Here is a 15110-nt window from a genome sequence, read left to right as displayed (position 1 = left end):
GGCTATATCATGACATGCTGTATGCATGTGTACACGCTTCCACATTCATTGGAAGTATGTGTTCCTGTGCATCTACTGATTGTCCCCAAGCAGCTGGGTTTATGTTTGGACCCAGCCGTACGCTATAGTGTTACTTGGGTTCATCAAAAGGGGAATGGCATATCACCAATTCCAGTTTTTCATGGAAACACTCTGTAAGGAATAGAAGATAAGGGGACTGTTATTATTTAGATTAATTACAACAATTCCATGACTATTCCTGTAATCATTACAGTGCCAATGATGTATGAGTTGTTGGTAAAGCAGACCTAGATGGCCAACTGCATTTCACATGCACATGGCCATGCAGTAAGTGTACACATGGGGTGTCAATTGTTGATTGGATTTTACTTCATCTTATTTGTGCCTACCCTTTAAAGCGTTTTTACTTTACGGCATTTTTCACACCTGCCTAAAACTTTTGCACAGTACTGTAAGTTGTAAGCAGCTGTGAAAGATTCTGTAATGTAAAAACGCTTTCAAATATAGACCTATTTATCATTTTACAAAATACAAAGTGAATGAACAGAAGAAAAATCTAAATCAAATTAATATTTGGTGTGACCTGCCTTTGCCTTCAAAACATCATCAGTTCTTCTAGGTATGCTTGCACATAGTCAGTGGTTTTGTAGGCATATAGTTGGTGTATGATTAAACAATTATACCAGACAGGTGATAATAATCATCAATTTAATATGTAGGTGAGGTTGCTCAAGTTAAAACATTAAAGTCATATACCATGACAAGACTAGGCACAGCAACAAGACACAAGGTAGTTATACTGCATCAGCAAGGTCTTTCCAAGGCAGAAATTTCAAGGCAAACAGGGGTTTCCAGATGTTCTGCCCAAACTCTTTTGAAGCAGCACAAAGAATCGGTCAATGCTAAGAACCGTAGACGCACTGGTTGGCCAAAGAAACTTAGCACAGCACATCATGCTTACTTCCCTTTGCAATCAGAAGATGTCAAGCAGTGCCATCAGCTCAACATTGACAGAAAACAGTGGCGCCCTGGTACACCCATCTACCGTCTGGTTAGAAGTGGTCTTCATGGAAGACTAGTGGCCAAAAAAACATCATCCAATGTGGAAACAAGGCCAAGCGACTCAACTACTCACAAAAAACACAAGAACTGGAGTGCACAAAAATGGCAGCAGGAGCTCTAGGCTTATTTGTTCACTGAAGAGCTGAAGAGTGTTTGTAACAGAGAAGCATGGTGGAAGTTCCTTGAAGGTTTGGGGGTGCATTTCTGCAAACAGAGTTGGGGTTTTGGTCTCTTATGCATCATGCAGTACCATCAAGTATCTGATTGTCCCCACATTTATTCTGCAGCATGATAATGACCCCCAACATACAGCCAAAGCCATTAAGAATTACCTTGAGTATAAAGAGCAACAAGGGATCCCGGTTGTGATGGTATGACCCCCACAGAGCCCTGATCTCAACATCATCGAGTCTGTCTGGGATTACATGAAGAGAGAAACAACTGAGGCTGCCTAAATCCACAGAAAAAGTGTTCACTCCAGTTCTCCACTATATCTGGAACAACCTACCTGCCGAGTTCCTTAAAAAACCGTGTGCATGCATACCTAGAACTGATGCTGTTTTGACGGCAAAGGGAGGTCACACCAAATATTTTATTTACATTTTTATTCTGTTCACTCACTTTGCATCTTTCGCACTGCCTAAAACGCTTGCACATATATATACATATATTGTGTTAATTAAGGAATTTAAAAGATAAATGTATTTCATTAACACGATTCCGTTTATAAACATGTTTTCCAACACAGAAATGTAGGTCAAAAAAGGCACACATCCAAGTTAACCTTCCTGGTGATCCAGAAGGCAGAAACCCTCTTGGAATAATTTCCAATACTGCCTTGAAAATGCCAATTTCTCACAGGATCAATGAGCTTTAACTGATACTGTCCGTATAAACAATTACCTCAGTATGTTCTCCTTTGCTAAAAAAAAACACCCCACCAGGCCCATATTTACAGGCATATACCGTCTGTGGGTAGCGGATCTTTATTCTTCTTACTGCTTTAGATGAAAATGTCTTCCTGCGAGTATCTGAACGGATGACCTCTTGTTCTTTGTCCAGTCCTAATTTTTAACAGGTCATCAGAGATATATATACTTATATCATTATAACTTAGCGATAAGTAGAACACCGCGTTACCCTTTACTATTATTTATTGTGTTATATAGCGCCATCATTTAAACATCTCGAGGAGGAAACTGGTCCTCTTGTGGGTGACACTCAGGAGCTATGACAATGATCTACCCATAGGGTTTGCCATCTAAAGCTAAATGTACCAAAAACGTTATTATTATAATAATCCCTTTCCGGAAACACACAAACATGTAACGGGGATGTGCACTGAGCAGGCTATAATAACTTGTATCAATCATAATAATAATACGCAAGCCCCAGGAGCTTGTGACCGGGGAGGAATGGAGAGCACCGCGCTCCTTGTACAGATTTGCAGTACTGTGAGTTCTCCCCTCCCCCTCCCCGTGTGATCCCGCAGCAGCCGCTGCACTGAGCACAATGCGCCTGCGCGGCCTGGCTCTCCCTGTGCGCGTCCGTATGTGTGTGTGAGCGGTGAGTGTGTGAGAAAGCAAAGAGCGACAAGTAACCGGCGAAACCTCCAGTCCCCCCCCCCTACTCCTTACAAACAGCCGCAACAATGTCGGGACGCTCAGTCAGAGCCGAGACGAGAAGCCGAGCTAAAGATGACATTAAACGGGTTATGGCCGCCATCGAAAAAGTACGGAAATGGTAAGGGAAAAAAAGGACAACAAAGGAGAAGAATGGAGGAAGGTGGTGGAGAGCGGGTTTTGCCTGTGGAGGGGTGGGAGGATATAAACCCGGCACTGCCGAGGTCGCCTCACTCGTTACAACGTTCTGAACCGCTCGCACAGGTGTGCGGGGCTCCCGCCAAAACGAACCGGAGCCGGCAGCCATTTCAGCACGGTCTCAGCAAGCCGGCGAGAGGGGTGGAGAGCGGCAGCCCATTGTGGTGACCCGGCCTCGGCCACTTCCCGCTGCTGGATGAACGCAGTGCAGGCTTGCACGGCACTTATTTACAGACTTTATCAGCAAGGAGATGTCTCTTTATTTCTTCTTTTTTTATTTTTTTAAATTTAGCGCTTTGGCCCTGAGGCTCGGAGCTCCCTCCCTCGTCCTTCCTCATGCTGCCTTGTTCTTCTCAATGGAGAAAAAGATGGGGCTGGAGGAGGAAGTGCAGCTCCAAAGCTTTCGCTAAGAGCAAGAATTCCATTTAAACTCCCTGTTTTTAAGAGTTTAACCCCTTTATTCCGCGGCCAGACATTGTTTTAACTTACCTCAAGGGGTTGAAGATTTGCATCATTTTTTTTTTTTCACATCTAAAGACTATTTTGCTAAAAGTGGGTATTTATCGCAAATATTTTGGTCAGAGTTATTTGTTTAAGATCACTGTTTCCATAAACAAAAACAATTTTACGGTAAATTGCTACTATTCCAGCAACAAAGTGCAAATATGTTCTAATTTAAATATTCAAATAATTTTCAGTGTCTAATTGCTAAATCAGCCTTTTAAAAAGGGTTTCTGTTGTTTGCAGCCGCATTCCATAAACTGTTTATTTTTCTTACAGTGTTGAACAGATTTAACCCCTTGCTTGATAGTGTTTTTAGATTGCTGTTCTTGGGCAACAATGTTAGGTGTTATGATGATGTTCCATGGATGAATGCAAACTTTGAAGCAGATGTTCATCAGACAATCACCGGCCAATAGAATGCCGCATTTGTATTGTGGGTTGACCTTGAGGCTTCCTATTGGACAGTCATTTAAATGTCATTTAAGAGTAGTGAATCTGACTTACAAACCGGTAACTCAGGGATAACGTATTGCAAAACAGGATGCCCGTTTACACTAACAAAGGAACGGTTGCTTTCGTGTTTTTGTTAGTGGGTTGTTTGAATGAGGTCATCGTTCCCAAGGTTTTGTCTTTGTAGATTTGCAGTATTATAGAAAGAAACATATATTTTTATGGCAGATAAGAACCATTTGGCTCATCTAGTCTGCCCCTTTTTCCTGATATAGACTCAGACCTTAATTGGTCTTTGGCCTTGTTTTAGATTCAAGATAGCTTCATGCCTTTCCCATGCATGTTTAAATTCCCTAGCTGTTTCAACCTCTACCGCTTCTTTATTATTATTGTTATCTTTTATTTATGCAGCGCTTAATACAATACATGTATTCAAGGGATATGACAAGACGAGAATTGACAGACTAAGACAAACCGATACATTAGGTGGAGAGCCCTGCTCGCAAGCTTACAATCTACAAACTTCTCCCCATCGCTTCCAGCGCATGGCATTAGCTGTATTCATTCTACGGTGTAATGTGGAAGTATGGGATCTTATAAATGCCATAAACCTTTTTTTTTATAATTTTAACAGCGTACGTAGGAATCTTAGAGGAGGTAGGGCCCACTCCATGGAATAGCTGGACATCAACTAAATCTAAACAGAACATCAGAAAACTTGTATGGAACACAAATTGATGATCTCACGCTACCTGATCTTGTTGTTTTTTTGCTGTATTTTTAACATGATTGGGCACAATTAGAGTATATACATGCTATGTTAGTTCAAATACATGAGTATAACATATGCGCGTTATTCATTTTTCTAATTCACTGCCACAAAAGACAATAATATAAAACTAAACCTAGAACACCCAAAATTATTTTAAAACGCCTGCCTATGTTTAGGGGTCCATTATTTTATTCACTTACCACTAAAATTTTAAATAAAAACATCACAACAGGAAAAAGAACATCAATATGTTGAATGATGCCTGACATGTATTACCATAAAAACTTGAGGGAAATGTAAAAAAAAAGTGTAAATGTAACATGAATGCTCTCCAGCAGTATATTTTGGGAGGAATTAAGATGCTTGTAATGCCAGCGCTACAATTATCAGCAGGTGATTTTCCTAGCTACATGCCTGAACTGCGTAGCCTAGGCAATCTATTGAATTTAGTGGGTTAAGTCAGGTATTTAGAGAGAATAGAGTATTATAGTAATGTCATTAAAACATAAATTAACTGCCGTATCCAGTTATCGTTTGATGGGCTGTAAAATATCTTGGTGGGCCATACACTAAACCTACAATAAGGAGTGTCATATTTATTCACCATACTATAGGCTGACACACTCACACACTTACTTACACACTCACTCACTCTCTCCGTCCGTTATTCATGCAAGCTTGGACAGTTCTTCTTCCCTCCTTGTTACTCTTTGTATAAAGTTACTCATATTTTTATTTGGTGACAAAAAGCATTGTAAAAGTGCAGCTTTTGTTTTCATCTATTTTACCAAAAATCGGTAAAAATAAAATCCACTACATCGACAAAATAACAAAAAACCTTGTTATATAAACAAAATGGTGTGTAGCAATGGTCTTTATAAAAAAAAAAAAGTGTAATTGCTGTTATTACTTTGCATCCAAAAGTCATAGAATAGACAAAAACCTTAAACAACTATCAATAGTTTTCCTTCTCACCTTGAAGGTCCTTACAAGGTAGACGCTGATTTAAGTGCGAGGGGTTAATGGATCAATCTGGCTTTTAATGGTTTCATTTCTATTATCCATGCATGTAAAGCACAATTTTATGTTAGCAACACTCCTCTCCCTTATGGAACAAACATATTTATATGTGTCTAAAAATGCACTATACACCCATAGGCCGATAGGTCTCTCGCTCTCCATATACGCCACTCTACCGCTTGAACTTTCCATGTTTGAAAATGGTGCAGTTTCCTTTGCGCTAGCATTTTTGCTTTTTTTCTATGGGTGCACCTCTTAGGTTGAGATCAGACAAATACTCCTGGCCTTGAAGTAGCTTGAACCCAATAAGCTTGGATTCATTTTTAAATCAATCAGTCAATGATATCAGTGGAGCCAGGTTCAAAGCCTTTTGGCTGCCATCTGCTCTTGAAGACCTCTTTGGGGAATAAGCAGATCTGGCACTCCTGCTGGGCATCTGGCCTGGGAAGGGAAGACAAGAATTGAATATTGCTTAGGGGAGTGTGACCTCAGAAGAAAGGGTAGCTCCTCGCTTATCCACAGTGCCTCTTATTTAAATAGATTAGCGCTTTGGGACTATCTCACAATCCGCATTGTCAGTCAGGCCTCAAACGAAGTGTAAAATTGATGTTATATGTAAGTAACATTACATACAGTAGCTTTATTTAGTGGTTAGGACTGTAACCTGCAAGGTTTTCGTTAGAGTGACAGCTGCTTTTATTTTTTTGTTGAGGGTCTGTGGCTGTGCAATTTGTGGTTAGTTACATATATAGAATACAATTTGCATCTTTTCATGTAACTAGCCAATCGTAAAACCTCTTAGATGCATTTTGTGTTCAATTATTCTGAGATGGGTTTTTTTGTTTGTTTTCTTTTTAACATCACACTTTTTTAGTATGTTCCATTCTTAAGTTACTCTCCAGTATATCACTGAGCTAAGTTGTTGCTTTATTCCAAACACCAGATGTGTGTTTATGCAACGCTAGGAGCGGTGCCAGTACATCCCCCCCCATCTTTCAAATTGAGAACCCAGGATAAAAATCCCTTTGAATAAACATGTAGAAGACCTAATTATCTTAATAATTGACAGTGTTAACTTACTGACTTTTTTTGCTTTTGTTTGTAATTGGCCCTATTTTTTTATTATTATTCCTGCTAGGGCAACATATAATCTTTTCAAGAATGTTTAAATGACAAACTTACAACAGGTTTTTAGCTTTCCTTTTTTTGTATTTAGATAACACTTTTTAGTAATCAAACTCTAAAATGCTAGGTGGTAGCTGAATGTGGTCTGGAAGTACGTTTAGATTGCCCAGGCAAATGCTAACAATCTTGATCCGGAACTACCGCTATGGAAAATAGCCGCTTTTGCGTTTACCCTGCGTGCATATGGCGCCGTCTATGGGAAATGTTGCATTTTACCTTTAAAGTATTATAAGGGATCCATAAATGGCTTTTGTTTTATTTATGTTTCTAGGGAAAAGAAGTGGGTCACAGTTGGAGACACATCTCTCCGAATCTACAAATGGGTGCCTGTGGCAGAACCTAAAGTGGATGATGTAAGTTACACAACTGTTTTGTGTCATTTGTCTTTCTCTACCACTTGATCAGAAATCAGTCCAGCTCAAGGCTAATCAAGGCTTTTTTTCTTGGGTGTCTGCTCCATGAGATGAAACGTCATTGGACACAAAAGGGATGGTAATTACTGTGCAAGCATTAAAGGGGCACTCCTGTGTCCCATACAGACCCATCAGTTAAGAACTCGTATTAGTGCGTTGTGAGTACTTTCAATTACATTCAGTAACCTGTAGAAATAAAGAACTTGAGGAGCTGCAGCCCCCCTCTACAGCTCCATTTTTCATATCCGTTTTGGCTGCCTGAAGCAACCAATCGCTGGCATAAAAGCTGGCCCATTGCAATCAATGGGAGCACCTCTTCAACATGGTGTATAGCGCATGCGTGCACTGGCAAGTCGGGTATGTGTTTGGTATCTCCTACAAGCCAGATAGCGGGCGAAAGAGGTAAATGCATAGGGGCATTATCCCAGGTGCTATATTCTGTCTGCTTGAGCGACTTGACCAAACACGCATGCTGGCATATAACCTATTTCTGCAAAGCATTTATCTGTGATGTCTGTGTACTACGACGCTTAACTAATATGGTTGTTTCCCCGTTTCTAAAAAAAACTATTAATAAGATATAAAGTTGGAAAAAGTCTAAGCACAGTTATCACATTCATAGTTCTTTATTTCCTTCCTACATTGTCTAAATTGAGCACTTTATTATAGATAAGTACTCATTGGGACAATGTATATATAATTTTTTTTAACTTATAACCACTGGATTTACTTGTTCCAGGAAAAAATCCAGATTACTTACTTATGTGCATTTCTTTCCCTTCAGATTGAGTTGAAGGTGACAGATGAGAACTCCGGACTGCTGAGACGACCAAAACCCTGTGGAAAAGTCAGAATTTGTCTTTTCTACCACTGTGCCTTTTTCCTTCTTTCTTATTCAGCATAATGTTTATAGGGGAGGATTAACTACTAACAACCAGGCATGCACTTTTCAGACTGTCCTCTAACACAAGCTAAATCACACAGGATGGTCTTAAATATAATACTATGTAAGCTCAAGCACTGCGATGAACAGGGAAGATACTTTTACTGCGAATGTCATGTTAAAGAGGGAGCACTTTTCTTCTTAAATGACTGCTATTTTCTATGCAGCTCTAAAAATGTAATATGAACTTAACCTTTAGACATCATGTAGCTTTATAGTATTAAAATATATATATATATTTAAATGTCCTTGGTGTCAGTTACTTCTGCACACTAGAGACTGCAAGCCCGATCTAATAGTTCTTGAGAATAATTGGCAAGTCTAAAGGGTGGGCTACATTTAGTAGAGGATTCATTTCTCTCAGTATTACTATGCAGAATAGATTTCTTCCCACAGGGATAAAGGGTATTAGATTTGAATTGTAGTTTTAAATTGAGACTGACACTTGAGCTTACATGTCTGTTTCTATAAGTGGATATATCTGTATCATTTGTCAATGACAAAGCTACTCATTTTTTTTTTTATAACAACATAGCGATCAGTGTTTGCTGATGACCTCAATTAAATTGAAGCATTGGAGCACCATTGTGTCAGATTAAAGAACTATTCTGGTACAAAAAAGCAACAAAGTCTGAGACTCCCATGGCATGCACACACAGAAAGCACTATAATTGATTTCAGTATGAGTGCTTTCTGTCTGTGATGGGCTGCTTCAAACAGCGGAAACTAAACCACAATGGTGGTGGTGTGCTTCAGCTCAGGGGCTGTTGCTTCTCTTAAAGGTGAGGGTTTCTCTTTCTTTCCGCCAAAGAATGCATATTAAAGTACTTTAATATTTGTTCTTTTTTGGTGGGGCTGCATTGGGCACCGGAGCGTCCCTTTAAACTGGAGCTTTTTTCCTCCAAACCCTACCATTTACATTTTAACTTTTCTCTTTTGTGTAGTAGGTTATGTACCACTAAACGTCAGTTGGATGATTTGTACTAATGTTTGCTTTGCTCTCCTTTTACTTGTTCTAACTCCTTTTTCTACTTTGGGTTTCTTACAAGGGTTTTCTTTAGGGTTTTCTTTCTGTATATGGTATTGTATGTTTCCTTTTTGTTGTTTGTGCTGAGTTGACCACCTTTGTTTATTTGCAGAAGACCAAGAACAAGAAAAAGACAAAGGATGAAAAATGCGGCTCCGAGCTCACTACCCCAGAAAATAGCTCATCCCCAGGAATGATGGACATGCATGGTGAGGTCCTTTACGAAGCCTTAAACGTTTATATGGTATCCATTTTGTGTCTTGGAACAAAGCAGTGCCCTTGTTTCTGTCAGGAGGCTCTTACCAGTTTATAAGGCATAGCTTTTGCTGTATTGCAGAACATGTTTAATGGACTCTTTTCATATATATATATATACACACACACACAATTGTATGAAAAAGAAAGTACACCATTCTTGAATTCTATGGTTTTAGTCATCAGGACAAATAATCGTCTGTTCCTTAGGTCTAAAAATTAGGTAAATACTGTGGGGGGGTAGCTTAATTTCCACAAAATAGAAACCCATTTACACCATATACAACCTCAAATGAACAACACATTGCTTATTACACGGTGTCATGATTTATTTAAGAAAAATAAAGCCAAACTGGATAAGCCATGTATGAAAAACTAAGTGCACCCTTGCTGCATCCATAGGAATTAAGATACTAAGCAGACAGGTGCTGCTAATCAAACGCCCTTTACAAGTGTGACCAGCTGTATAAAAGCAGAAGTGTTTGCGGTTTGCTGGTCTGAAGCATTCAGGTGTGTGTTGACACAATGCCAAGGAGGAAAGACATCAGCAATGATCTTAGAGAAGCAATTGTGGCTGCCCATCAATCTGGGAAGGGTTATAAGGCCATTTCCAAACAATTTATAAAGACCATCATTCTACAGTGAGAAAGATTATTCAAAAGTGGAAAACATGCGGATTGACGGTCTTCCCAGAAGTGGGTGTCCCCACAAATTCACCCCAAGGTCAGACCGTGCAATGCTCAGAGAAATTGCAACAAACCCAAGAGTTACATCTCAGACTCTACAGGCCTCATCAAGTTAAAGTTCATGACAGTACAATTAGAGAAAGACTGAACGAGTATGTTTGTTTTTTTTTTGTTTTTTTTGTGGAAGGGTTATTGCTGCTAAAGGTAGTTCTACAAGCTATTGAGTCATACTTTTTCACACATGGCTTCTCCATTTTGGCTTTATTTTTGTTGAATAAATGATGACACGGTGTAATGTCATGTGTGCATTTACTTAATTTTAGACTTTATAACGCTGTCCTATTCCACAGAGCTGTATATAAGGCTTATTGAATGTATTTTCTGATACATTAATAATAAATAACATTATCTAGACAAGAATTTCTCACTGTCTCGGGAGTGAGTTCACTGTAGTTTTTCAGTTTACGTAAAAAAATTCAAAATGGAGGCTCTCAGCGGCCTCTTTGATGTAGCTAAAGTGTTTCCCTTTCCCATGAGACTTCCCATAGAAAAATATTTTTCTTCTTGTGCGTTAAATACATTGCTGTATACAGTAATGTGAGTTAGCACTCAATTTTTTCCACTAAATGTCCTTTATGTGCAGACCTGGAGGCTGCTAATCTGCATGCCCTTCCCTGCTTAAACATTAAACTGAGCTGACTCTATGGCTATGCTAATAAAGTCAGTTTGATTAGTCTTGAGTCAGTCTGGCTGAGTGATTCAGACTGAGCCATTCTATTGTTTACCACAGGTAGTATATTAACCCCTTAACGACAAAGCCCGTACATGTACGGGGTTGCAGTGCAACGTGATAAGGACAATGCCCGAACATGTACGGGCTGCCGTTAAATAGCAGCATCCACAGAACCCTCACAAGCCCTCCCCGGAAGAAAAATGGCTGGCACCGCACCGATCATCAAAGATCGTGGCGGCGCCGGCTAAAACAGCTTAGGAAGCGATCGGTTGCAACCATAAATGACGACCTGCAATTTCGTATAGTAATTGAAATGTGTACTAATGAAAAGAGATATAACAAAGTATGTGTTCTCATATTAACGACACTCATTGTATATTGCAGATGACAACAGCAATCAGAGCTCCATAGCTGATGCTTCCCCGGTGAAGCAAGAAAACAGCAGTAACTGCAGCCCTGCTCCTGAACAGAACCTATCTGCGCAGACGGATGGCAATGAAATCAAATCAGAAGAGGCCCATTCCAATGGCAGTGAGCAACAGGATTCTGAAGGTGCGAAGCTGTGAATGTGAAAGTACATAAATGTGAATGTGAATGTACATAAATATTGCACAATGCCCTGAGATGCCGATATAAATGTAAAACAAAGCATACAGTATCACCCGACATGCTTACTGCTGTTAGGTGAATACATACCACTTAATCGTGATCTGTTGAAAAAGGTTAAGGTTGTGTTTTAAGATTATCCAAATTGATTATATTTAAGCCCATGTCATCTAATCTTTATAAACCCCTCTGGCAGCCTTTGTAGGAAAGAATGGTGCTAACTTCTTAACATAATCTTTAGTTGATGTTAATGCCTTTAATTGGGCCAGCATAGGAACCTCGGAGGCCTCTTCAAATGAAACAAGATGCTGGATGTCATACTAACAGTTACATTTTATTCATCTAGCCACCTCGGGACAAAACTCTCAATCATCAGTGGAAAGTTCACTAACTAATTCAGAGAAAGCAGAAACACAAACTTCTGGGGATAAAGACACCGCTCCAGAAGCATCCAAAACCTCTCAGGTAATAATTCATAAGGCTTCTGGGTGTTTGCAATGTACAAATAAAGTAATGACCCTAATTCTTCTGTTGGCTCTTGTGATAAGATATCCTCTGTGCATAAAAAATTGTGTTTGCTGTCGTTTTGTTACACATTATGCTCTGCACTGTTTTATTTCAGTGTTGCACTCATATGACTCTTTATATTTCTTTTGTTTTTCCCCTCGTTTTATTGCACCTCAAAGGATTCTGATGATGGAGCGCCCCCATCCAAGAAGGCGAAAGCGGACAACGGTCCTCAACAAACCACAGAGGCAATCTAGACTATCCTGTTCAAATTTATTACTTTTAATTTGGGTCAGTTTACTGTAAGGTACATTGGTTATCTTGACTATAGGACAGCCTTACTTAAAGCATCTTCTTCTCTCGGATGAGACTTAGGACTCTTTTTATGTTTTTTTTTGACTTACAAAGCAAAAATCAAACAATGCCTGGAGAGAAGGCCAGGACTTCAAAGAAACTGACATATTTTCTGTGAGTGCACAGAATCCCCAGTGACTGTCTTTGAAGTGGTTGATGTTAACACTCAGGAGGGTCTATGCACTGTTTTCCGTAGTCATTTTTACATTTTTTTTGTGTTGCTGCTGTAAGTATATGTATTTTCCATTTCTCTATTTAACAAGTAAGATATTTAAAATGGTACCCGTTCAGATTTAGCCTCCATGTGAATTTCCTTACTTCTGCTTGTTTTTTTGTGCCTTGTGTTCTAGTAATTGCTTTATTAATAGACCTACTCACAGTGCCACAGAAAATGAATTTATTTAGGCAAACTCTTTGGCATGTCACAAAGTTTTAAACAAAAGAAGCCATTTCCACATGTGGAGTTAATCGCTTTTTGTAATTATTGTATGTGAATGTTTTCTTTGAAAAAATTTTATCACAGCTCATACATTCCAGGATTTTTGTTTTACTGTACAAGTTAGATCGATCATTTTAGTATATTTTTTACAAGAAACAAACTATATTTTAAACTAGGAAGCAAAATCAAATAATCTCACTTGCAGGCAGCTAAATTAATATTTCAATTGTGTTTATAGGTTCTTAGTGGTTCATGCGTGTTTGTGGATTACTGTTGTGTGTTCCAATATCAAATTTTTAGGTGAGCTGCGTCTTTATTTTATTTTGATGCATTTCACTTCTTGGGATTATGTAGCTAATTCTTTAAAAGATGGACGGCCCTCTGAGCTACTAAAAAAACATGTTAAAACATTCATTTTCTTGGACGACCCTTATGTTTTTTCTTTTTTCCTGCAGAGCTCGGTTTTGAGAGTTTTTTTTGTTGTATTTTGTTTTTAGAAGACCTTTTTCACCTGTACAAATCATGAGATATTGCTTAGTGTGTATATGTTGTATCAGAAACAGGCTACATCTTGGTCAAATTGTAAACACTTTAATGCCTTCCTCTATAGTTTACGTAAGAATTATTTTCTTCAAGGTGGCTTCTGTTCAGTTTAGGACACTTGACTTTCTCCTGCCCAAAATGATTGGTGAGATAGCTCCGGGATGGTGCTCTACTACAAATACATTGCTTGTATGTGTGCATATATGTTTCTGGAAATGCACAACCTGAATGTTTTTGTGGATTGCTCTGTTTTTAATGGCTTTGATGGCTTGGCTGTCACCAGTCATTTATTGGCCAATAAATGTGTTCCTACCTAAGGAAATATACATTTTCAAATCTTTGTTTTATTGCTCATAAAGTACATTTAATTAATATCTGAGAGGTTAATTCTGAATTGCCTATTTAGCAAATGTTGGACACTAAAAAAAAAAAAAACCTGAAATTTTCTTTTTGCCTGTTTTTATTTAAAAATTCATGGTTGTCTCCTTGAAGTACCATGTTTTGGGAAAGGAGTGCTATTTTTATGATCTTTAAAACGTCATACGGACCTAGTATTATTGCAGCCCTGTTTTGTCGCTCTGTGATATTCCTCTCCATCATGCACATGGAATAACTGCAGTAGATTTGCTGCTGTAACCTGCTAATTGCTGAGATTTCTGGATATCCATATACCGTATTTCTCCATGTATAAGACGCTCCCATGTATAAGATGCACCTTAATTTTGGGGCCCGAATTTTGAAAAGAAAATGTATTATCATAAAATTTGTACTCATCCTCATCACTCCCATCCATTAACTGCCCCTAAATTAACCCCCACCTCCCCTAACTTTCAACAGCCAAATTATTAATTTTATACTTACTGTTAGATGAGTTGCTATCTGAGCAGTGTGCATACTGTGAGGAAGGGGGCGGGGCAAATCGGCAGTGTACCGTAGTAACTGCAATCTACAATCACTGTATAAGACGCACCCAGTTTTTAGACCACGCATTTTTCAAAAAAAAGTCTTATACATGGGGAAATACGGTACTTACCATGTCAGAATTTAAATGTTTCCTTAACATCTTGTTAGTGAAATTATCATCATGTTTTAGATTTCTATCTTGCAATATTAGATAGTTCTGAATTCCCATCCACGAGTGCCCTCTGCATGACGGTTACATATTATTTATTAGAGCTCACATGTAGGAATAAAGTTTACATGAAGAAAGAAGGAGTTTGACAACAAGCTGCTTCCTTTTTTTACCCAGTCACCTTCTAATGAATTCACATTCAATTAGCCTAAAGTTATGTTCATGGAGGACTTAATGGACACACAAGGGCAGACAATTTAATAGTTTTGATAAGCCATTTTCATTCTGCAATAAACAGACCTGGGAAAAAAATCCCGGTCGTTGCCTAGATGGAAGCTACATAAATGGTGTTTGTACAGTTCATGAGATTCTTATGTGCTCATTCCAGTACCCTACAAAATGCAGAAGACATCAGAAAATCAATAATGTGTCTGGGTGTGCTTGTTTTCCATCTTTTATCTAGATCTAGAATACTATAGAATATTTGTTAAGTTGTTCCTTGCGTTATCCAATATTTAAATAGAAAAATGACCTTTTCTACTTATTTTGTGTTTCTTACGTTTTTCGTTTAGTTTTCACTGAAATTATTTTTTATTAGTGTATCTATTGTTATAGATACTGAAGTCTGATTTTGTGTGTCACATCAAATAACCCTTTACAAATTGTTATTGTTTTAAATTTCTCTAATCGGTAGCCTG

The 15110-nt window shown here is 38.6% G+C and overlaps 1 protein-coding gene across 2 annotated transcripts; it reads left to right on the top strand.

The window, feature by feature from the left end:
- Positions 1-2599: 2599 nt before the first annotated feature.
- On the top strand, positions 2600-13676 carry BCL7A (BAF chromatin remodeling complex subunit BCL7A). 2 transcript variants are annotated; one of them, XM_053472607.1, is made up of 7 exons: positions 2605-2826; positions 7106-7187; positions 8032-8094; positions 9330-9426; positions 11276-11443; positions 11844-11962; positions 12184-13676. In XM_053472607.1, exons 1-7 carry the CDS (start codon positions 2735-2737, stop codon positions 12259-12261), a joined length of 699 nt encoding a protein of 232 aa, XP_053328582.1. In that variant the 5' UTR covers positions 2605-2734; the 3' UTR covers positions 12262-13676. The 2 variants fall into 2 exon arrangements, with proteins under 2 accessions (XP_053328589.1, XP_053328582.1); XM_053472614.1 differs by lacking the exon at positions 8032-8094 and having other exon boundaries at positions 2600-2826.
- Positions 13677-15110: the final 1434 nt, after the last annotated feature.

The sequence above is a fragment of the Spea bombifrons genome, chromosome 1 (assembly GCF_027358695.1).
Source record: "Spea bombifrons isolate aSpeBom1 chromosome 1, aSpeBom1.2.pri, whole genome shotgun sequence".
In the NCBI taxonomy this organism is placed as follows: Eukaryota; Metazoa; Chordata; class Amphibia; order Anura; family Pelobatidae; genus Spea; species Spea bombifrons.
The sequence above is the reverse complement of the archived record's forward strand: the minus strand, read 5'-3'. Positions and strand labels throughout refer to the sequence as shown.